The sequence below is a fragment of the Rosa chinensis genome, chromosome 1, assembly GCF_002994745.2.
Source record: "Rosa chinensis cultivar Old Blush chromosome 1, RchiOBHm-V2, whole genome shotgun sequence".
Taxonomy (NCBI): domain Eukaryota; kingdom Viridiplantae; phylum Streptophyta; class Magnoliopsida; order Rosales; family Rosaceae; genus Rosa; species Rosa chinensis.
In genome coordinates, this window is record NC_037088.1 from 9881665 (window position 1) to 9905169 (window position 23505).

Here is a 23505-nt window from a genome sequence, read left to right on the forward strand (position 1 = left end):
TGATTAATGTCTATAATTAAGTATATGAGCAGAAACACACACACACACACTTGGAGAGGGAGTACCTGATACATGAGTGTCCTCAGCATTTCAAATGCTATGTTATTGCATCCTTCATTGCCATTTAGATTGAAGCAATTGATGAAATTGAAATATGATCTATTTAGTCTGTTCAAATTTGATGCATCAAACAAGTATTTCAGTGAAGTACAACCATCTGCCCTTAAATCTAGTCTACTATTTGATGGAAGGTCTGACAACTCTTGAAGTCTCTTGCAATTCTCCAAGTTAAAGTTCTCAAGCTTAGAAAGCAATCGAACGCCTGAAGGAATGCGAATAAAATTGTTTCCACTTAGATTCAAGGTCACCAAAGAGGGAAAGTAACCGAATTCGTTGGCAAATGCTCCTTCACCAAGATTGCAATTACTCAGGTTCAGATATGTTAAATTACAGAGACCAGAAATAGGCAAGCGGACACTCGTTGGCTCTGCATTCACTTTTTGAGATATAGCCAAGCGGAAACTCATTGGCTCTGTATTCACTTCTTGCACCAATCCAGAAGGCAAAAACTTATTTAAAGATCCCCAAACTACTTTGCATTGATGAAAGATTGAACCTCTCACATGTTTTATGCGATCATGGGTAGGTGACATTTCTATTGCAGACCCACTATTCACATCAGTTTCCTCAAAACAGTCCATCTCCCCCAGATTTACCTGATGTTTGCCGAGTTTCAAGCATCCAGAAAGATTAAGATTTTCAACAGACTTCAATTTATTGATGGTGCTTGGAAGAAAAACAAGTTTTCTGCAGTTGCTTAGATTCAATGACACAAGGCCAGTCAACCGTTCAATTGAAACAGGCAGTTCCTCAATGGCAGTCTCATCGAGACAAAGCACCAACAAACGTTCCATATTTCCAACAAACTCAGGAATCTTCTTAACTTTTGAGCAGTTAGAAAGAATTAATGTTTCAAGAGATTCCATTTCAATTCTACTTGGCAGACTCTCGAGATTTTTGCAGTCTTTAAGATTCAGGACAATAAGCTTTTTGAGAAATCCAAGGGATTGATGGATTCTTACCAAATGAGAACATCCTTCAAGATCTAAAGTCTCAAGATTCTGAACACCTGCGAGGTCTGGGGTCTCCACAATTTTTTGAGAATGGCAGAGTTTGATGAACTTCAACTTGTCAAAATTCTGCTCATAAAATCAAAACAGTGAGCCACCACACAGAACAGACAATTTGCCACATAGAGATAAACAAGTAATCTATTAACTAATAGCCATACCTTTGTTCCCTTCCAAAGCTGTTTAATGTTGCTGTGGCACAAGTTAAGTTCAATAAGTTCATCTGCTTCAAAAATTTTTGGGAGAGATCTTAAGGGATACCCAGTCCATTCGAGGAGTCTCAAGGAACTAGAAAGACAAGTGAGGCCTTTGGGAAGGTCCACATTACGAATATGGAGAAGACCAAGTTGAGACAAATTTGTAAAGGCTTCTGGCTTCCAATGAGCCACTCGTAATTTAGTCAACTCCATTATCATGCCTTGGATTGAATCTGTTCCCTGATAATGAAAAACAAAGAATAATAACTCAAGTGCAGAACACAAAGAATACCAAGACATAAGCAGATGACAAGTAATTAAATCTGCCTTATTTCTTTTTTTACACAATAATTGAAGTGCATAACAGAAATAATAGATGCTTAGCTTCTTTTATTCATTATCAAACTCTTACCTTATTTTTCTTCAGCACATTGTTGATGTCTTCATGAGACCATAATCTACTACGTTTGCCTGGCTCTTTAGGAGACTGTTCACGAACAATTTCCCAGCCCAATTCTTGTAGCAAATCATGCATCCATAGTTCGTTGTTGGAGATAGTTATGAGAGATCTATCAGCAAGAACACTCAAACCAATGACAGGGTTTAGCTGGCAATAGTCTAGTATTTGTGTCACACGATCCTTATCCTTCCCCTTGTAAAAGCAAGCGATATGTAGGAATATTTCTTTGTCTTTTTCATCCAGTCCATCAAAACTAATCCGAAGCACCTCAATAATGTGTTTATCTGGTGTGTTCTTTAGCCTATCTATTGCACTTGCCCATTCATCAGCGCTTCTACCAAATAGAAAAGAACCTAAAACCACGAGAGCCAAGGGAAGCCCCTTAGCATACCCTGTAATATCGTAGCACAGATGCAAATAATCTTCTGGTGGGGGACATTTCTTAAAAGCCTTCAAACTCAAAAGTTGAAGTGCTTCATCACAGTTTAAGCCATTAGCCTTGTACGTAGCATCAACACCATGTGCCTTTAACAACTGAAAATCTGTGGTGGTTATGATAATTCTAGTCCCTGAACCAAACCAGTTGCGACTTCCAGCCAATTTCTCTAATTGTGTCAACTGATCCACATCATCAATAACAACCAACACCTTTTTTCTACACAACCGCCTTTCTATCATAGCAGCTCCTGTGTATACATCCTCTATATTTTCAACTTTTGCCATCAGGATTCTGGAAAGAAGTTTTTCTTGTAGAGAAACTAGGCCATTGTTTTTACACATTTCTCTAACATTTGAAAGAAAGCAAATTCGATCAAAATCCTGACAAATTTGATCATGGATAGCTCGAGCAAGTGTTGTCTTACCTATGCCCCGCATGCCATGGATCCCTATAAAACGCACCCCACCAAGCTGCGGATATATGTAATTGCTTAATAAATCATCAATGCGAGAACCCATTCCTATGAAGCCCTTGTCAACACTTGAAGATGTATACACGGACTTCTTTAGTATATGATTAACAATCTCGTCAATTAAACTTGATTCATGTCTGAGAAAATTTAGATAAAATTGTGAGTTAGAAACTTAGCAATGTAACATAAGCAGCAAAAACAATATTAGCATTTGGCAACATTAAGTAAATGCAAAATGCTAATCCAGTGAGTCTCTCAAATTTACTGGATGTTCATTACTCTCCATTCGTATCCATCCAATCCAATTTAAATCATAAACTATGAAGGAGACTTACTGATAATTCTTGGAATCCCAGCCAGAAAGGTTGGCCACCTGTGTCAAAGCATCTCTCCACGCATTTAGTCTGTCCTCATTATTCCCATAAACTTCTTCATGTGCCCTTACTTCTACTTCGGGGTCCCTTTTGAGCTCAAACCTTCCCCTTTGGTGCCGCACATCAGAAGGATCCACCTTGTAGAAGACGGGCAGGACTTGTTGGCCCATCTCTTTCACGCATTGAATAATCTTGACGAGTTCATCCAAGCACCATGAAGAAGAAGCATAGTTCTCTGAGAGAATGACAATCGCAAATCTAGAGTCCTCAATTGCAGCTAAAAGTTCAGGCCAAATGGATTTCCCTTTCTCAAGCTCTGCCCCATCCCAAAAGGAGAGAATTCCTTTCTGATTTAATTCAGCATACAGATTACTGGTAAAATATTTGCGGGTATCTTTCCCCCTGAAGTTTAGAAACACATCGTATTTCCATTGACGACGAGAAGAGGTTGATGCCATCTCCTAATCGGAATTGAATCAGAGTCGTCTGTTGTTGACGGAAATACTCTCTTTCTAGTCAATGGTCTGACTTGATTCCACTCTCCAGCTAAAAGGGTCCTCACATTCTACTTTATATACATCTTTCTGACAATTTTTAATTTTCCATCTCATTTGGAACCAACCCAAATGACAATTTTTACAGAACGGCCGCATCAAGGGGTCCAACAAAATTGAGCATTGTTGCAGCAGATACTTTTGATGACATTGGTTTCATCCCTGAAAACAACAAACCGGGAAAAAATAAAATACTGAGTTATATATCAATTGCACTGTTGAAAAGTCCATTGAATCCAGGCTAAGACGAGTCTAATTCAACAACAGCCACACTTGATTTGTTTCCTAATCTGTTCATAATCACCATGAATTAATATTGCTGAGTCTATTTTTCAATATGAATGGATCAGAAAACATAGTGCAATGTATGTAAGTCGACGAACAAAGCCAGAAAGACAAGTTTGTCAAAGCATTGCTCCATTTCGAAACTTTGTCCCCATTATTCAAATAAACTTCTTCATGCTCGGTAAACTCCTGCAAAGATTGCCCTATTTCTTATGCCTTACAAAGTTCTTCCGACAAACAAATTTGTTGCTCAACGGAAATACTTCATATTTGTTCCTCTAAAACATGGAAATACTTCATATTTGCATGGATGACGATGATGATGGCACTGTTTGAATCCAGTGCCGTTCAGCAGCCACAATGCATGTAACGCCGCCCACGTAGCTCAACGGTCTGTCTTGAATGTGACCGCTATAGCTGCATATCAGGCAAAGCTTGGTTTCCATAGTCTTCGATCGTCCGTCCTTCCACCCCATGTCTTCCATATAATTGAAATACAAATATGAATGTGCTGCTGTGCTGCTCTGGTTTTGGATGTGTACATTAGCTTACCCACTGAATTTCATTTTAGTTTTACTCATTCACTCCACTCAATACTCTGTTTTGGTTTTAGTCAACAGTAAATAACAGCATACAAAGTAAGCAATCTATGCTTTAGATTTGAATTTGTTAAAATATTGATTATTTGAAGAGTGAGTGTCAACAGACATGGGCTAATCTTCTTGGTCATAGTTTATGCCAGCAGGTCCGGATTTGAGGAATATCCCCTTTGGTTTTGGCGTCGCTACATAGAACAGTTTGCTTTTCACACCTGAATATTAATAGTGAGGGAGAAAGGGAGGGAGGGAGGGGGAGAGAGGTATCATTTCATCGATGTATCATGTCCAATTGAAAAATTCTCTCAAACTTATGCACAGACAAGACCATCTTGCATGCAATTAATGACTAAATCAAAACTTGGAGCAGATTGATAAAGGATAAGGACCTGGTTGCAAATCTTTAGGTAGTAGTTTCCACAAGTTCTGCTGTAATATGAACCAAAATAATACAAAAAGAGGTACTCTTTACTATCAAAGAATTCAAAAATTGAGCTATGCTTATTAGATCCATGTTTGACAATAGGCTTTTTCTTTTTCCTATTACCTTCTTAATGGCGTGTCTAAACACTAACAAAAAAGGCAGACCCTATTCTAACGAATTATGCAGCCCGCCAATTTGAGTTTTTTCCCACCTCCACATGATCAAATATAAAACGGTACAAATTTCTAAATACATGGCGCTGAAAATTTGGAAGAAAATCTAAGAGTCATGACCCAGATATAAGGGAAACAATTAATCTGAAATCAAACAATAGAGCAGTTTAAGCTAATAGATTTCCATGACGACATAATATGATATGAGAGATAGAGATGAAGAAAATGACCAAGGGGCTTCCCTATATCACTTAACATGAAAATTGCTCATTGACGTCCAAAGCTTGACTATTGTAATAATAAGACCAGTGACTGAACCATTAAGGTTAAAAGAAGTATCCTACTACCATTTTATCCCTACTCCAATTGCATAGATTTACATAATAATATACCTATAGCATCACTCAACAACTAGCTGTGATCAGATATATTTACATGCCATAAAATTCAGCCTATATGATCTCAAACCCCCCATATGCCATAAAGTAAAAGATATGAACAAAACTCCTAGTTCACTTGCAAAAGAAATTGCACAGTGGACAGTAAATAAGCATTACTGAATGTATATGTAAATTAGAATAGGAGTTCACTGAAATTTTATCCAATATCCACTTATAATTAAACCAATTACAAAACTAACCATATTTGTGTTGGAGTGTCGCTCTTTAATTCTTGAATCCACAACGAGAACAGGTGCATAAAATGCTTTATGGTACTACTTTTGGATTCAACACGATCTTCTAAGATGGCAGAACAGTTAAGTCAGCTATGTACAAAATAATGCAAACCTGGAGAGTTCATCCGGCGTTTCCAATATGACCAAATTTTCAGGGCTTACAATATATCTGAAAATTTCAGGCAGACTCCACCAGTCAATGCGTCTATTTGGGCCTTCAGGAACAGAATAATCTAGAAAACAGGTAGCTATGATAACCCTGCACGATATCAAGCAAAGGAACAGTTAAGGCATGCTTCCTCAACTAGAAGGTCCTTGCATTGATTCAGTATAGCTTCAGAGATAGGAGCTATATGATGTTGCAGAACAGCCGCACCAAGGGGTCCGACCAAATTCAGCCTTGTTGCAGCAGACATAACATCTCTCATTGTGATAAACATGAAAACTCTTTGAGAAGTACTGCTATCCAACCCAAGCAATCCACATATAAGCCCATATATATAGGAGCACGGTGAAAAGAAACAACTCCATTACTTAAAGAAGTTTCCCTCATAGATTTAAGAAAAGATATTTCTGAATACACTGCTGCAGCCACTCTCATGAGTGCAGACCCTTGTGCAATTGATACCTTTCTACCCACTTCATTAGTTAGCATTAAGTCTAACACCTTGTCGTGTTCCGCAAGGTCTCCAAATCAGGTGATATTGCTGCAGAATATACAAAAGGAAGGAGTAAGCTTGCAATATTCTCTAACAGATGAATTACGAAAGGAAGGCTCCTTGGTTTCTTTGTTTATATCCATCCCACTTCAATCTGGAAAAAGGGACTACTCCCTGATACACAATGAGCAACAAACATAATCAATTGTCTTTAAGAGGAAAACAGTATAGCCCTCAATCAATTTTCTTCCCCCCTAATCTTTGATATTGATAGTAGACGAAAAGCCTATGCACGGATTCAAATTCAAATAACAATCCAAAATATTCGCCGCATAATCCTAATGTAGTATGATTTCATACTTTTTGCCTACTCAACTATGTTGGTAACTTAAGTTCATCTTAAAGCTTTCTATTGACTAATCGATTATGATTTCCAAGCCATAAACCAACTGTATGTGGTAATTGTTACGACACATAGTCATCTACAATAGCATTGGAGCATATGTCATTTTAAGCTTCACATATTATATAATAATCAGACTATCCTAAAATTAAATGAAAAAAAAGCATACCTTTTTCAATCAAGCACATACATGCAAGATCATAGTTTTCTGAAGCTTGCAACCTAAATATGCAAGAAGAAAATGAAAAGTTATTAAATTGAAAACTCTACCTCTTTCTAAGCTGAAAAGATTCAGACTTTCACCGCTTTTAACAGCCGAGATTAGATTAGCCCAGAATCTCAAAGCAATTGAATTTTCTTAGTTGATTCAGATAAACATTCGGAAATGGAAGCCCAGAGAACTGAGAGAACCCAGAAGAGAGAAAATACAAAGAATCATTAACATTTAACCATCGAGGAGAAGTTGACTCAACTGTAAAGACATAGAAGGAGAAGAACTGACCTTTCCGAAAGGGTTTTTGTTTTGAATTTGGTGAAGTGAAGTTGAGAAGAGAGCCACGGCCTAAACAAAGTTTGAACAAAGGAAACATGAAACGGAACAAACAGCAACAGTGACAATTTGCAGAATTTACGGATGGAGCCCCTCAATTTGGAAAAGTTATAATTTAATTTAGAAAAAAAAATATTATGAGATTCTAAATTACGGTTATTTTTACCCTATTAATTTTTGGAAAATGAAATTTGCACTCTCTAAATTACAGTCTGCACTCTCACTATCTAATTTTAATTTACTATATATACTGAAGCTCCTGCACATCTTTGGTGTATGAAATGACTCTTTTGCCCTCCATTTTTTGTTAACTACGGCCCTGCCATTCTGTCGTTCTAGAATCCTCCCTCTTTTGGGAATTTTTGCGCGAATCGCGCGGAGAGAGAAGAGTGCAGCGGAGGAGGGAGAGAAAAGGAGAGTTTGTTTCCGCCATGCTCAGAACAGCCCAATAGAAATCGGAGAAGCTGATCCAGGAATTGTATTTGCCTAATCTACATCAGTGTAACTTTGGGTTAGGGTAACAGAGCGAAGAGGAATACCAGGATCTTAGTTCGTAGAAGATGTGCAGTCCTTCCAACCTTCCACGTGTAGTGATCGATTACCATACACACGTATCGGCTTGATGACCTTTTTTTTTGTCTTTGTCTTGATTTTAGTCATTAGTTCTGCACATACCTGGGATTTGAGTGAAGTAACAGAGGACGGACTGTATTGTGGCCTCTGAGCTTGCGAAGCCCCTCACTGCTTACTGCATGTAAGATTAGCTCAATTTAATTACTTTAGTTCAATTTTCTGATTATTTACGTCTGCACAGATCAAACTCTTGGAGAAAAAATTAATGTGTGTGATTGAATTGTGATACTAAGAATGGAAACTGATTAGACATAACTCAAAATGGGTGAAGCTTATATTTTCAAGCTTTCCTTTATCCTCAACATCTGCTTAAGGCTTTTCAGTTGAGATATTATTGGAGTGGTGTTTTTCTGATTTGACTCTGGTGAGTTCTTCGGGAGACATTACTGTTTTGTTTTTTTTTCAAAACTTCTGGTTAGTTACTTTCGAGAAGGTGTGTTCCTGCAGATTTGTTAATACATATCTGACTATTAACAAATCAGATGATGGTGATCAATGACAAGAAATCTGTTTCTGCTGTTAATGTTCTTAAGGGTCTCTCACATAATGGTGACTAATGACAAGAATTAAATTCGATCTTATTCTCTGACTTCTTCATGCAGCATTGACAACGCATTTGGTACATGAAGTGGAACTAATTTTTTAGGACACATCAACAATATACCCTGATAATACAAAACATTTGATAGTTAACTAAAAGTAAACGATATCAAGTAGTAGGAAATTGGTTTTAATTTTAATATTGATTGATATTTTATTGATTTGTATATGTTATTGAAAGGCTTTTCTTGATTTTGTTTTTTCAGGCAATGACAGAAACGAGTTTGGAGTAAAATCTCAGCCAAAAGATGCTGAGGAAAGTGTGGTAAGTGATTCTCAACATCTGCATTACGAATTGTGTGGCTGCTCAATTGGTTTACGAGTTTGAGTTGCGAATGGAAGTTCTTTTGCATTTTATTATTCTTAGACTACTTATAAGGTTGGATTAGTTGCTAACATGCCTTCTGGGTTTTGTACTTTTAGACTACTTATAGAAGTTCTTTTGCATTTTTATTATTCTTAGGTTCCATATTTTGTCAAATTTGTAGTAATTTCATAATCAATTTGTTCATTATAAAGAGTTTAGGATGATCACATCTCATTTCTATACTATTGACCATGGCAAGAGCTCCATGTTGTGACAAAGCTAATGTCAAAAAAGGACAGTGGTCTCCTGAGGAAGATAAAGCTAAGTCTTGGGACTCATGGAACTGGTGGCAATTGGATTCATCTGCCACAAAAAGCTGGTAAGTTTATTAAAGGGTCTTCCTAAACTGGAACCAATCTTTAAGGATTTAAATGCCAATATGTATGGCAACCACGTATCCTATTGCATGTAAAGTAAATGGTTTTATTATGTTAGATTCTTAATGGAATTCTGGAATCGAATTTGGAATTTGTATTATTGGTTTTGGCTCATGATTGGTTTCATCAAGATCTTTAATTTAAACTTAGATAGTCACTCGAATTTGGTAAAGGAGTTAATGTCACTCCTGGCTCACAAGTGATATTAATTCTGCCACAATGACATTGTAAACCTAGCAACCAGTATGATTTGTTACCTGTTGTTTTGTTTTATGCTACGCCTTCAAATTTTTGACAATATTCGGATAAATGGTAGAAATTCTAATGACCTATAATAAAGCCCAAATATATTTTTAATTCCGGAACATTTTGTTCTCTGTTTATCATGAACTTATGACAACCTTGCTTTTGTTGTTTTTCTATCTAAAACAGGCTTTTAGATTCTTCAACAAGAATCAAGTTGACCACATTAAGGTAAGAAGTAATCTTCTATATGTATATTTGTTTTGTTAAATGAGGGCCAGGCTTGGTCAAAAAGTTCTATGTTGAGGGTGGTACAATGCGCACCCACTGCGTAACTTACATACCAAATTTTGAGGGTGGTACAGTGAGGGCTTGGTCAACATAATCTTCTATGTGTCTATTTGCCAAAAAGTTCATTCAAGTCTGTGATGTTAACCAACTGATCGATTTTTTGATTTGAATCAAAGAGTTTCCAGTTTCTGAACATAGAATATTACTCTAGCTGTAGATGAATAACACTTCTAGCTGAATTTTGATTGAATTTCTTTACAAACTTCTTTGTTTACTTCAACAATTTTAATTTCTATCATAATTTACACTTTCGGTTTTGTACAGCTCCCAAACTGAGATTTAGTTGATAATCTAAGAAAACAAACTTATACCAAAAGCAAATAGAAAAGGCTTGATTTTGAAACAAACCGTCTTTCTACGGTTATTTTTTCAACTTCCGCACATCATTACTTTTATTCAGTTTTCTGCTCCAATCTACTCCCAAGTTCTGAATTTTGTTGATTTAGTATATGTTTATGTAATGTCCATTTGAATTGTATTTAACAGGGTGATCAGAACACGTGGTTTTCTAATAAAGAAGCCAAGCTGCCGAAATTGCAGAAAGTCACCCCTCAATTTGGTTCGTTTTCGATCCCTATTTGTTCTTCAATTTAGTTTACATTGGTCACTTTATATGGATTTATTGATCTGCCAGAATTGAGGCATTAATTTAATGTTTTCATATTGTAGGAACTTTGTTTCTTCCATGACTTGGCATCTGAGTAATCGACTGCAATACTTTGAAGGTAACAATCTAATATTTTCCAATCAGTTCTCTGTTTATCTTATGAAACCATTTCAATTTGATACTTTCAAGCACAACAAACACTCAGCCACATTTATCGTCTTTTTCCTTTATCATTGTCGTTTTTTATGTATCTATTAATTTTAAATACATACAATTTGATCTCAATTAATAAGCCAACTTTTAAGTTTTCAATAGTTCCAGTATCCAAAATGTTTTGCTACTGCTTTCAGTTTTCAACTTTCTTTCTATTTTGTCTCTCTCTGTTTCCAGCTTCAATTTTAGATCTGTTGTTACTATTCCTTCCATTTTGAATTCTTGCTCATTTTGAAGCTCTTCGATTTTCAATTAATTCACTGAGGTATCTACAGCAAGATTGTTGTTTTGCTTATGGATATTTGTTTTAGTATTTCATTTCTGTTAAATACAGGGTTAGAAAATCGTTTGAATATTGACAATTGTCAACTCCTTAATCTTTATTGTTTTGTGAATCTGTATGCCTTATATATCAATGCTGCTTTTTATTTCAAAATCACTATCTGCCATAGAGACAATCCTTTAGATCTGTATGAATTCAATAGGAATTCATCTTTGAAAAGAACATTCCCAAGATTATTGTTCTGCATTTTGATAATGTCATTCATGTTGCTTATTAAATAGTTGTAGCATGCGGATCCATATTCTTTTGTTTAGTTTATACTGATAAAGCTGCTCCAAGTATGTTGTTAGATCATTCTTACAAACAAATTTCCATTACAGAAAAGTCAGTTTATCAACACGCAGGTGTTGTTTCACTACTAGGTAACAAATGTACTACTACTTCTTACAGTACCAAAGTGCTTTAAACTTCAAGCAGTTTTGTTTTTCATCTGATGTTAAGCTTAGAAAAATAATTCGTTTGCAACAACATATAAGATTTTGACAGAAAATGAAAATTCAGAAAATGAGATTTTTGACAGAAAATGAAAATTCAGCATCCTTCAGATTCATATAAAAGCTGTCTTGCTGCCTTGACAATTAAAGGTTATGTATTCTTTATACTGTTTCTGTACAGGTTAAGCAATATCAGTATACCAAAGATACAAAACGAATTGCTTCTAAAAAGTCATGGTTCTCTTACGAATCTGGTATGATTTGCAAATCTGATGGTTTCTTTTTCTAATTTTTTTTTTTTTCTATATGCTCTCCTTAAGTATACTTGGTTAGACTCCACATCTAATCTAATTCAAGCACTCCTTCCACAGGTCTGGGAATGGCTTCCTGTGATTTTGATCATTGATTTATTTGTATTATCCTCCAACACTGTGGCACTCAAAGGTCAGACGATACAGTATTTACAGTCTTGGACATCATTTTACACTTTTCAATTTCAATATCTGCATCACTATTTATGCCTGGTAAATGCTAAATGCATATATCCACGTAGTTTAGTGTTGTTTAATGTGATGTTCATGATGTAAATAGATACTTCTTCTTGATTTGATGTGGAGGTGTGCATTAGCTAATATTATGTTTTCATAGCATTTCTCAAATTCTCCATCTGCAAGATTTTTTAACTTTGGATGATGACTGCAGTTGAACATCTTTCTTTTTCTTCTTTGGGTGAAACAGTGATAACTCAATCAGCTATGAGTAGATGTATAGCAGCCTCCTTCAGTACTCATGTTGTAATTTTTTAGTCACACAAAGGTGCTGAACTTGGGAACTTTGAGATCTTTTCTCACATGTTGTTTGTTATAGGAGAGATCTTCTATCATTGTTGTGTCTGAAATCTCTTTCTTTGAGAAATGCAGCACTTTTGAAAATTGTTTTTGTTATTTCCTGCAAAGGAAGAGGCAGTGACAGATTATTAATATGAGTGTTGTAAAATATGTTGCAGTAAACATGTAAAATGTTTGTCATTAATGAAATCGATATCTGATAGCTTTTAGTTCTCCTTACAATTTTATATCCCTGCATATTTTTGGTAGTCTCTGTATATACTATATAGAAATTTCTCCTAAAAAACATCGGTTTTCTTTTCTTTTCCTTAATTTCTTACCAATCTCAAAGTAGATATCTATTTGTTTTCTGTAAAGTTCAGAAATATAGAAGTGAACATACTGGTATGTGTTTTTGATAATGGCATTTGTTTTTGATTCATGAACTGGTTTTCAGTATACTGTAATGATGAATTTTTAAGTTTTTTTGACTGGAGATGTTAAAGTTAGTTCCTTTACACACCACAAAATTCTATTTATGCTCAAATTGGGTCTACTGCATTTGAATCACCGTGAGTATGTCTCATGCAACCAAGTAAAGCGGAATAATACGTCTCAATTAGCGGAACCTGCACTTCTACACTGCAATTAGTTGATAAAATACCAACAAATCAAGTTGATAAAATACCAGTTATTTATTTGCTACTCTATTCTTAAAATTTAATATCTCATTACATCAATTAAAGTTTCAACTTCCACAAGTTTCAGACTAAATATGCATAACTCCTCTACAACATCCTCTGCAACAGCATAACTCATGCAGCAAAGCGTGGGCAACTATTCCTAGTATCTACTATATACTAAAGCTCCTGCACTATTCATTTTACTGTTCATCTTGGGGGTGAGAAATGACGCTTTTGCCCTCTGTTTTCCCTCAACTTACGGCGCTGCCATCGTTGTACAAATATCTGTTTTCAGTTTGTTTGGGAAGCCTCTACTTACACCGACTCCAACCTTCGACTCTATCTCTTTCTTTGGGTTATAAGCAAAACGGATGATCTCTAATGTTCGGGAAGCCTCCATTACCATCAAGAATCACTGTTATCTAACCTGAAAGTCGGTGATCAAAATCACTAGCTCGGTAACACTTCCACTTTGTGAGATTAACATCAATGTCATATTTTTTTATCCGAAATTGTTTTTCTCTGTTTTTGCAGTCTCTATAAAACGTCGAGCGTTGAGATACAAAAGAGAAGACGGCAAATCAGTTTGCCTTCCTTTCGGAAAAGGTATATAGCAATATCTTGATTTCTGGGATTGATTGGAACAAGTTAAGTGTCGTTATCTTGATACTGATTGATTTTTGAAATTCTGCAATTTATCAAAACAAATACCTTTGTTCTTTCCTTCTTTTGTTAATTAAAGATCATCTAATTCAATTCTTTGTATATGAAACTTGATTTCAAAGTCTGCAACTTTTCCTTTACAAGAATAAGAAAGTTTCCTGAGTTTAGTCCTCCTTGGTTTCTATCTCTCCCTGCGCTGAATGAAGTCACTCCAAGTAACTCTTTGGTTTCTGCAATTTTTTTTTTTTTTTTTTTTGGCGTGGTTGCTTCATAGAACATAAGCTTTTTGTTGTTTACACTTAATAGAACATAAGCTTTTTGTTGATTAAGCAAGCTTTTATTCAATGAGTGTATCTCTATTGTTCAAACAAATATTATTGACCGGTTGTTTTTGCTTTATCCTTTTTCTCTGTGATTCATGATTTACTGGGTCTGGGTAATTCAGAAACTTGGCAGTGCTTCATATTGTGTGTTTATGAATTTTCATGTTAGATTAGATCTAATTTTTAGTTTTTTTTTTTAATTCTTTTCCTCCATATGTATGAGTGATTGGGAAGAAAAACAAACAAGAGGTGAAATATTGAATTTGGTTTTAGTCTTTCACATCGGATTGGTTGAAATGTTGAAAAATTTTAAGCTTGCAGTGGCTGCTCATGAAGATACTATGTGGGTGCGCTCTGGGTTATCTATGGTTTCTGTTGAGCCCCTTTGCTTGCATTTGATTTGGTTGGGTAAGGAAATTGGGGAGAAAAGACAGAGCTAAATTGGATGCTGTGTTGTTCTGGGTTCATATCGAAAAGTCAAAACTATGAAGTGGTATTAGGTCTGTTCAATTGAATTGTTTCTGGGTTCAAAAGTGCATGCTTTTCCTCTGCCTTTGTGGCTATGTTGTTCTCAACGTAGAGTTAACTTTTATGTAATCTGCCGGTGTATATTGATACAACTCACTTGGTCTTGAAAGTTCGGCAATTGCTTCCTGATGCTCTTTTTTTATGTCAGAAAACTATCTCACAAGATCTGGAGTTAGAATCACTTTTTCCAGGCATGTCTCCATGATCTGGAGTTGGAGAATGGTATTGGTGTTCTGAACAAAGGTACATGCCAATTTTGTTCAACAAGAAAGTATTTTCGTTTTTGTTAGGTTGTGATAAATAGCATTACATTTTTCCATGTTCTAATATGAAGTCATTTTATCAGAGAAGACAACAGTTTGACTGCATCTTTGATTATCTGAGATGCCCATCTTTGCAAAATGGTTTCTTTTGTTGTTTTTAGTTATAGGGTATTAGTATTTTAAGCTTTTACTGATTGAAGTTTGTGACTTTAGGTTCTGCCATTGGTATTGGATTTGGAACTTTGGGATCGAACCTGCTTTAGTTAGACTTACATAGGATCTAGAAAGGTACAAAAGTATGCTTAGATTGATTTTGTTATGCAGTTTTTCAATACTTCCACATTATTGTACGAAATGTCAATGTTTGCTGATTCGGACAAATTTTTACGTGTAAATGTAAGCAACTAGAATAAGGGGATTGAGTTTATGCTTTCGGCCAGCGGAGGCAGCATTCTATCATGGATTGGACATGATTATTTTGTTGTGGATGATAAGACTGCTGCACATCATGAGGTAATCAACTATTGATATCATTATTATTAATATGGAGATAAGCTGATGGGAGAAAAAAATATTAAAAGAGAGTATCTGTTGTGCAGCTTAGTAATCTATATCTGATGCTAGAGACTAAGAAGCATATTCGTATTGAAAGAAGTTATATCATACTTCATGTTAATGAACTTCAAAATGCTACTGATTCTTTTGCTCTCAACTGCTCTTTGGGTTGCTGAATTAATTTGATTTTGTGTTGCTGTGCGTTTATTTTAGACAACCTATAAATTGCCTTTGGGTTCCCGAGTTAATTTGATGAAATCATGGACAATATGCAGGCAGTAGGAAACCTATTACTTCAGATGGCTGTCAATTCATATATGTCATGATATATGTGTTCCTGCTGTGAGAAATTGGGTGAGGACCTTCCCTTCCTTTCACTTCTAGCTTTGTAATCAAGACTAAATAGTGAGATCTTTTCTATTCCATTTCAGTAGAATATTTGCTTAAACTATGTTATATGCCTCACTGATGTATAAAAATAAATTACCTAAGTGTTTGTTTATCATTTTGCTATTGGTTGATTTGGCTTTTGGATAGTGTGTTTGAGGTATATTAGATGTGGTATTGTTTCATTTGGTTTTGACATAGTCTAATTATTGATTCTGTACGTTTTTTGTGAAGAGGTTTTCTAAATTTGCCTTGGTTGCACTGATAACTTCTAAAGTAAGGAATCAATCATGAAGTTTATGAAACTTGATACTACTGATAACTTCTCACGCTATAAGGTAAACGCACACCCAAGGTTCAAAATCTCTGCGATATCTCCGATATATCCCCCGATATCTCTTTTTTTCGACAGACCGATATATTTATGGGGGTAAATATCTTATCTGTCACCGTTTCTGCGAAATTTCTCCGACATCTTCAAATATCCCCGATATATTAGATATTTGCGATATATCCCGATAAAGTGAAGAAATATCTGTAAAATTTGAGGTAAAAATAAAAAAAAAACTCAGTAATTCTCTACGTTATAAAAAAAAAATAATGATTATATATATAGACTACGTTATAGTACTTCTAAAAAAAATCAAACATATATAATATATATATAAGTATAATATATACAAGTTGATCGATCAAAAACCTATCGGTACTCATTTCCTGAGCCTCCAGTAGCAATGCCATCAAAAGATAGTCGATTAAAACAAGGCACAATTAAATCATTACTAAAAGGTGGTAGAGAACTATTGGCAACAATGGTGTCCAAATACCACATATATGATGCTGTCCCTTTTAACAAAGCTGATTCTCCACATTTCCAAAACATGTTGACTACAGCTGGAAATCTAGGTAAATTATATTGTGTTTACATATTTCTTCATGGACAATTATGTTAAGTAGAATTTATATAATGAACATTCCTATAAAATAAATCATTTTCTTGTTTAGGTCCTGGTGTAAAGCTTCCTACCTCCTATGAAATTCATACTCGTTACTTAGAGAATGAGTACACAGAAATGAAAAGGTATGTGGATACTCACAGAGAAACCTGGAAAATATATGGATGCACTATCATGTGTGATGGATGGACTGGCCCAACCAAAATGTCTATTCTAAATTTCATGGTGTATTCAAAAGGTTCAACTGTGTTTTTGAAGTCTGTAGATGCTTCACATATGAAAAAAAATGCTCAGTACATAGAACTATTGTTAGATGAGATTATCCAAGATGTTGGACCAGAAAATGTTGTCCAGATTGTCACTGACAATGCATTAGCATTTAAAAAGGCCGGAAGGGAACTACAGAAAAAATATCCGCTGTTCTGGATCCCGTGTGCTGCCCACTGCATCGATTTGATATTTGAAGATATCGGGAAGCAAGAGACTGTTTCCACTGTCGTCAAATGGGCTCAAAGTGTAACTAACTACATCTACAATCATGGTTGGGTACTGGCTGAAATGAGGAGCATCACGAAGGGAGATTTGATTCGACCGGGTAAAATTCGATTTGCGACAAATCACATTGCCATCGACAGCATTTTGAAGAAGAAATCTGATTTGAGAAAATTGTTTACAAGTAGCGCATGGAATGAAAATGCAGCGAGCAGGACCAGAGATGGCAAAAGGATAGAAAAAAGAGTCCTCGATGGGACATTTTGGGATGGCATGGAAGCAGTCCATAAAATTTATAAGCCATTGTATGAGATTCTTCGAATTGTTGACACAGAAATTCAGCTAACCATGCCCATATTATATGATATGTTTGAAAGAGTGAAACAACAAATATCACAGATGAGAGGAAAGAAATGGGTGCTTAAAATCATCAATGATCGATGGGATAACACATTAAGTCAACCATTGCATGCAGCAAGTATTATTTCTCTATCTCGAAATACTGTTGTATCTTGATAATTACTTAGTTAGATCTATATTATATAACTTTTTGGTTTCTTGTTTGTAGCACATTTCTTAAACCCAAATTTTCATTATTGACATGATGTTGGTTATAGCCCACGTTTCACAAACTCTCTGGCAACAGTTGTCGAACAATTTAACATAAATGGAGAAATTGCATATACATTTGTGGATGAGGTAACTTCTTATTGATGACAACCTTAAAAATATTTGGGATTAGAAATGACTGTCTTTCAAATGGTTAATGCAGATTGTATGCTTTAGAGATGCAAAGGAATCATTTGGGTCAACCATAGCAAGAAAAACAAGAGAAACCAGAAATACAGGTTTGTGGTATATCCGTATATGTATACATTAAAACACACACATACACACACATATAATTTCTTTAATAGAAAATGTTGATCTATTATAGTAGTAACTCATTGTAGTAGCTTTACAGTTGATTGGTGGACACAATTTGGGTATTCTGCACCAAACATGCAGAAAATTGCAATGCGTATTTTGGCACAAACGGCTTCTTCTTCTGCGTGTGAGAGAAATTGGAGTACATTTGCTATTATTCATACCAAGCAAAGGAACCGTTTGGCATATCAGAAGTTGGAAAAGCTTGTATACTGTTACTACAACATGAAGCTGTGGCTGTGAGATAAACAGGCAAAGAATAATGTGGTCAATGAAAACAACTATATAGATCTACTTCATGTTGCAAGCGAGCCGCTTGATAATGGCATTGATCCACTTCATGATTGGATTATGCCTGCACACCTCGATGATGAAGCTGGAAGACCTCTTCCACAAGTTGTAGAAACTGCAACTAATGCTGGAATCAATGTAGAGAGAGTCTTATCTGAAGAAGTTGTTAAAAACCCAGAAGATAATTCAGATAGTGATGATGCGTGGGGTGGTACAGCAACTCCAGATAGTTCTGATGATGGTGGGGAGGGTGGAAGTGGAACAGGTAGTGGAGGTGAAAGATATGAATATGGACAATCTTCTGTGGATGGAGGATTCCAATTTACCTGTGAAGGTAATTTTGATCATGCCACCCAAGATGAAGACCACGGAGTGAGAACAGCTGGTCATGGTGCTCAAGAAAAGACCCGATATGGGAGGAGGACTAGAGGTGCAACTGATGATCAAAGTACCCCATCTGATGTTTCTTCAATTGCCTTAATTTTGACTCTATCAGTTTAGGCACAGAGCGCAATGGGATCTCAAATGAATCTCATGAAGGCAACGATCAATTTGGTTATGATGCTTATGGATATAATCAATATGGAGAAGTATATAATCAGTCATCTAGTTGGGTTCATCCTTATTATCCCCTTATAGGGGAAACAGTCAGCAGCTCTAAAGAGATCTATAACTATCATGTTCATCACTACAATTCGCACTATATGGGTCATATGTCTTGGTCTGATTATTGCATTTTTGTAGACCAGAGAGCGGCTTTTCAACCTCCTAGAGTCTCTTTTTGGATGTAGATGAAGTTTACATTCATATGTATTTATATGTAGTTCTAAATTTCTAATAAATTGACTTTTTTCAAAAACGATATTTTCGTACACTGTATCCCCGATATATCCCCGATATATCTGATATCTCCCTTTTTCAAAGTACCGATAGATATGAAAATACCGATATTTAAAACCTTGCGCACACCTGATTACATATGGCATTTTTAAGATATGCTCCATCATTAATGAATTATGAATAGAAGGTTGTTACTAAATGACTCTTTTTTCCTTTAAATTTTTTTTTTTTTTCCGTTGCCAATTTCTTTTTAAGTTTCAGGTGATCTCATAATTCAAGTGAAGGGAAGTAGATATTTGCTTCACAAGGTATACTCAACAAGTTCCTCACAAAATCCAATTAATTATTGTAGGCCAATGTTTTCTTGAAATTAATTCAATTCATTTTCACAGGTCACACATTGCAGCTTCAAGCATTCTTCAAATCTTGCATACTCCATGGCTGGATGGACAAAATTTCCACACTTACACTCTACAAAGCACGAAGCTGACAACCTTTCAGATCAGTTCACACGAATGAGCTTCGTGGTTGTTGTACATAGTGTTAAATGAACATGTGAAATTTTTTTTTCAAATTGAAAACTTCATTTGATTATGGGTAGTTGTTAGTTCACTTAGAACGACAGAAATTGATAACTGTTATGCACCCCTAAATGCAGTTATTTTTGTCTATACAAGTGGTTTCATTTGTCATAATACCAAGTCCCACAGCAAAGCGCGGGTAAATTTTCTAGTAAATTTCTATTCGTATTGTATCTTGAATCACTCTAAAATACATGCAACATTTTGTTTAGAAAATTTATAACTGAAATTGTGAGTATCTGAATTCAGTATCACCATGATCATTGTATCTTGCAAGAGTGTAAACGCTGAAATTATCTGGAAGCTACCATGCTTAAGGAAGTTTACTTTTACAAACAGTAGACAATTATATGCATAAACAATCCATAAAGTTTATCAACTATGTCCAAATACCGTGTAAGGTAAAGGGAAACAGTAGTATGCCAAATTGCTTCCAGCAGACAAGGTCTGGCAGATTGCAAAATTTGTTATGAACTCCATGACTGGAACACAACACGAAGTTAGTGCAGTTGGATTCATCAGTACTTAAAATGCACCCATAAATGACTTTACCTTGTACCCAAAACAGTAAACAAGTTGGATTAAAATCACAAACCCAATTGTGAAACATGATAATGTATACCTTGAACAGAATGATACGAATAAAATGACTATAATATGATAATATTATGAAATCCAAGCAGTATTGTAGGACTATTGTACGAGTACTCGACTCGATTATGAATTGACAAAACAGCAGCCTGAAATGAGCAAATAGCCACCCTATTAGGAAGGGGAGCCGTCTGTTGAAAACAAACTCAAGAATCTGAAACAGGACAGGGCATACGTAAAGCCAGAAATTGAAAAAGCAGACATTTCTGTTGCATAAAAATCCTTCAGAAAACTTATTCATATCATACTCTTTAACCATAAATTATCAAAGTTTTTGGATTTCAATTCCCCCATGTCAGAGTAAATAATAATAATAATAAAAAAATAAAAATAATAATAATAATAACAACAACAACAACTACCAGTGGTCTCACCTTATTACAAGAATGAGTGTATTACATTAGAAAAACTTGGAATCAGTACCAAACGAAACCCTAACGTGCCATAAACGGTGAAAGCAAACACGAACACGCACACATACAAGATATATAATGGAGAAGCAATGCAAGGTTACTTAAAAGTCTCTGTAACAGCACACCATTCTACATGAGTACACGGTATAAAAGTATAATACTAATGGTGCAAGCCTACAAGTTTACTGATAGCTTATAGACTATAATCAATATGAGAAGCTTTATATGATTTTCCGATCAAACTAACTACAGAGAGGCAATTCAGTTTATTTTAAAACTACTTCAATAATATCGGTTATGCAAGCAAGATTATAGTGTCATTTGGAAATAATTTGAGGAGTCCACTAATAACAAGGCAAAATATCAAAACTACAGTGATCAAGACTCACCTAACTGTAAAAGATGAAGGCAAGAGAGCTCCAGAAAGTAATTACTGCAGAAATTAAAATGAAAGAAGAGGAGGCATTGGCCAATCATGATCTGCAACTCATTTCCAACCATGGGATCAGAAAGTCCTTAATTATGGTCTTTCAGAGTGGCCAGTGGTGGATCCCCTATATTTCTGCCAGTCCTATAATTCTTCAAGCGTGCAAGTTCTGCTACCACTGCCACGGGTTTCCCCTGCAACTGCAATGTCAAAACCAATCAATATATCCTCATAAGGAGACATCCCACTGCTTGATTGAGTGGTTGTTTGTTTCAACTCTTGCACATCTTGCTCATATATCAGACGGACTCCACACTCCATCACCGTCAGACCTGGCCCCCGGGTTTCAAATAAGAACTCAAACTGACTGCAACTGTTATGCCACCACTCTGTACCAAAGTATTTATCACGAGATACATAGAATAGCCACAGGTGATCTGACTTAACCTTGCAAAATTCTTCACTAAAGCGAAATGCAGGCTGTCTGCCATATACTTCCAATTCTCTTCCATCGAGCTTCAGGCAACATACAAGATGATGTGTTGCATTAAAAGTCTTGAATTCATCTATATAAAGCTTTTGCACCCGATGTTGTTTATGGAGTACAAAAACAGCACACAGAGCAAATCCCAAAACCCGACTGTTATTCCAATGTGCAGGCAGAGATACACTTACAGAGCGCCCAACACTCCGATGGCTGAACCATTCAGGAATATTACTTCCAGGAATTACAATTTGAAAGTTTCCCTGTTATTAGAGATTCCCTGTGCAAAAAAAGATAGGTTGTTAGTTGATTAATGTCTATAAGAATATGAGCAGAAATGCGCACACACGTACACACACACACACACACACACACAACACACACACACACACACACACACACTTAGGGAGTACCTGATACATGAATGTCTTCAGCATTTCAAATGCTATGTTATTGCATCCTTGATTGCCATTTAGATTGAAGCAATTGATGAAATTGAAATATGATTTGTTTAATCTGTTCAAATTTGATGCATCAAACAAGTATTTCAGTGAAGTACAACCATCTGCCCTTAAATCTAGTATACTATTTGATGGAAGGTCTGACAACTCTTGAAGTCTCTTGCAATTCTCCAAGTTAAAGTACTCAAGCTTAGAAAGCAATCCAATGCCGGAAGGAAGACGAACAAAATTGTTTCCACTTAGATTCAAGGTCACCAAAGAGGGAAAGTGACCAAATTCGTTGGCAAATGCTTCTTCACCAAGATTGCAATTACTCAGGTTCAGATATGTTAAATTACACAGACCAGATATAGGCAAGCAGAAACTCATTGGCTCTGTATTCACTTTTTGTGATATAGGCAAGGGGAAACTCTTTGGCTCTGTATTCACTGTTTGTGATATAGGCAAGTGGAAACTCTTTGGCTCTGTATTCACTTTTTGTGATATAGGCAAGTGGAAACTCTTTGGCTCTGTATTCACTTTTTGCACCAATCCAGAAGGCAAGACCTTTTTTAAAGATCGCCAAACTACTTTGCATCGATGAAAGATTGAACCTCTCACTTTGAGATTCCATTTCAATTCTACTTGGCAGACTCTCGAGACTTTTGCAGTCTTTAAGATTCAGGACAATAAGCTTTTTGGGAAATCCAAGGGATTGATGGATTCTTACCAAATTCTCACATCCTTCAAGATCTAAAGTATCAAGATTCTGAACGCCTGCGAGGTCTGGGGTCTCCACAATGCTTTGAGAATGGCAGAGTTTGATGAACTTCAACTTGTCAAAATTCTGCTCATAAAATCGAAACAGTGAGCCACCACACAGAACAGACAATTTGCTTCATAGAGATAAACAAGTACTCTATTAACTAATAGCCATACCTTTGTTCCCTTCCAAAGCTGTTCAATGTTGCTGTGGCACAAGTTAAGTTCAATAAGTTCATCTGCTTCAAAATTTTGTGGGAGAGATCTCAAGGGATACCCAGTCCATTCGAGGAGTCTCAAGGAATTAGAAAGACAAGTGAGGCCGTCGGGAAGGTCCACATTACGAATATGGAGAAGACTAAGTTGAGACAAATTTGAAAAGGCTTCTGGCTTCCAATGAGCCACTTGTAATTTAGTCAACTCCATTACCATGCCTTGAATTGAATCTGTTC

General features: G+C 35.8%; 3 protein-coding genes and 2 long non-coding RNA genes across 18 annotated transcripts in view; 3 read left to right on the plus strand and 2 right to left on the minus strand.

The window, feature by feature from the left end:
- Positions 1-23505, minus strand: part of LOC112182268 (TMV resistance protein N) — an 81291-nt gene that overhangs the window by 30400 nt on the left and 27386 nt on the right. For 2 of the 10 annotated variants that reach the window (XM_040512625.1, XM_040512624.1), the window contains 5 exons: positions 5745-6613; positions 3034-3788; positions 1740-2835; positions 1292-1567; positions 66-1199 (listed from right to left, as the gene is read on the minus strand). In XM_040512625.1, the coding sequence (XP_040368559.1) occupies positions 66-1199; positions 1292-1567; positions 1740-2835; positions 3034-3530 (3003 nt within the window). In that variant the 5' untranslated portion in view covers positions 3531-3788; positions 5745-6613. The other 8 variants (XM_040512628.1, XM_040512622.1, XM_040512621.1 and 5 more) reach the window with 8 other exon arrangements.
- LOC112182282 lies at positions 7734-15955 on the plus strand. Of its 5 annotated transcripts, none has more exons than XR_005804588.1 (13): positions 7734-8146; positions 8832-8890; positions 9192-9311; positions 9802-9843; positions 10450-10522; positions 10633-10688; positions 11742-11814; positions 11932-12004; positions 13366-13676; positions 14733-14827; positions 15061-15135; positions 15249-15360; positions 15678-15955. It is a non-coding gene; the product is annotated as an uncharacterized LOC112182282 (long non-coding RNA). The 5 variants fall into 5 exon arrangements; XR_005804589.1 differs by lacking the exon at positions 15678-15955 and adding an exon at positions 15616-15631; XR_005804590.1 differs by lacking the exons at positions 14733-14827; positions 15061-15135; positions 15249-15360; positions 15678-15955 and adding an exon at positions 14371-14705.
- Positions 16531-17753, plus strand: LOC121052895. The gene is made up of 2 exons (XM_040518881.1): positions 16531-16695; positions 16795-17753. Exons 1-2 carry the CDS (start codon positions 16602-16604, stop codon positions 17751-17753), a joined length of 1053 nt encoding a protein of 350 aa, XP_040374815.1. The 5' UTR covers positions 16531-16601.
- On the plus strand, positions 19426-20049 carry LOC121050972. Its single transcript, XR_005804592.1, has 2 exons — positions 19426-19603; positions 19688-20049. It is a non-coding gene; the product is annotated as an uncharacterized LOC121050972 (long non-coding RNA).
- Positions 21512-23479, minus strand: LOC112182270 (disease resistance protein RML1B-like). The gene is made up of 5 exons (XM_040518883.1): positions 23231-23479; positions 23022-23138; positions 22265-22963; positions 22100-22131; positions 21512-22007 (listed from the first exon to the last, which is right to left on the minus strand). The coding sequence occupies exons 1-5, from the start codon at positions 23477-23479 to the stop codon at positions 21512-21514; spliced, it is 1593 nt and encodes a 530-aa protein (XP_040374817.1).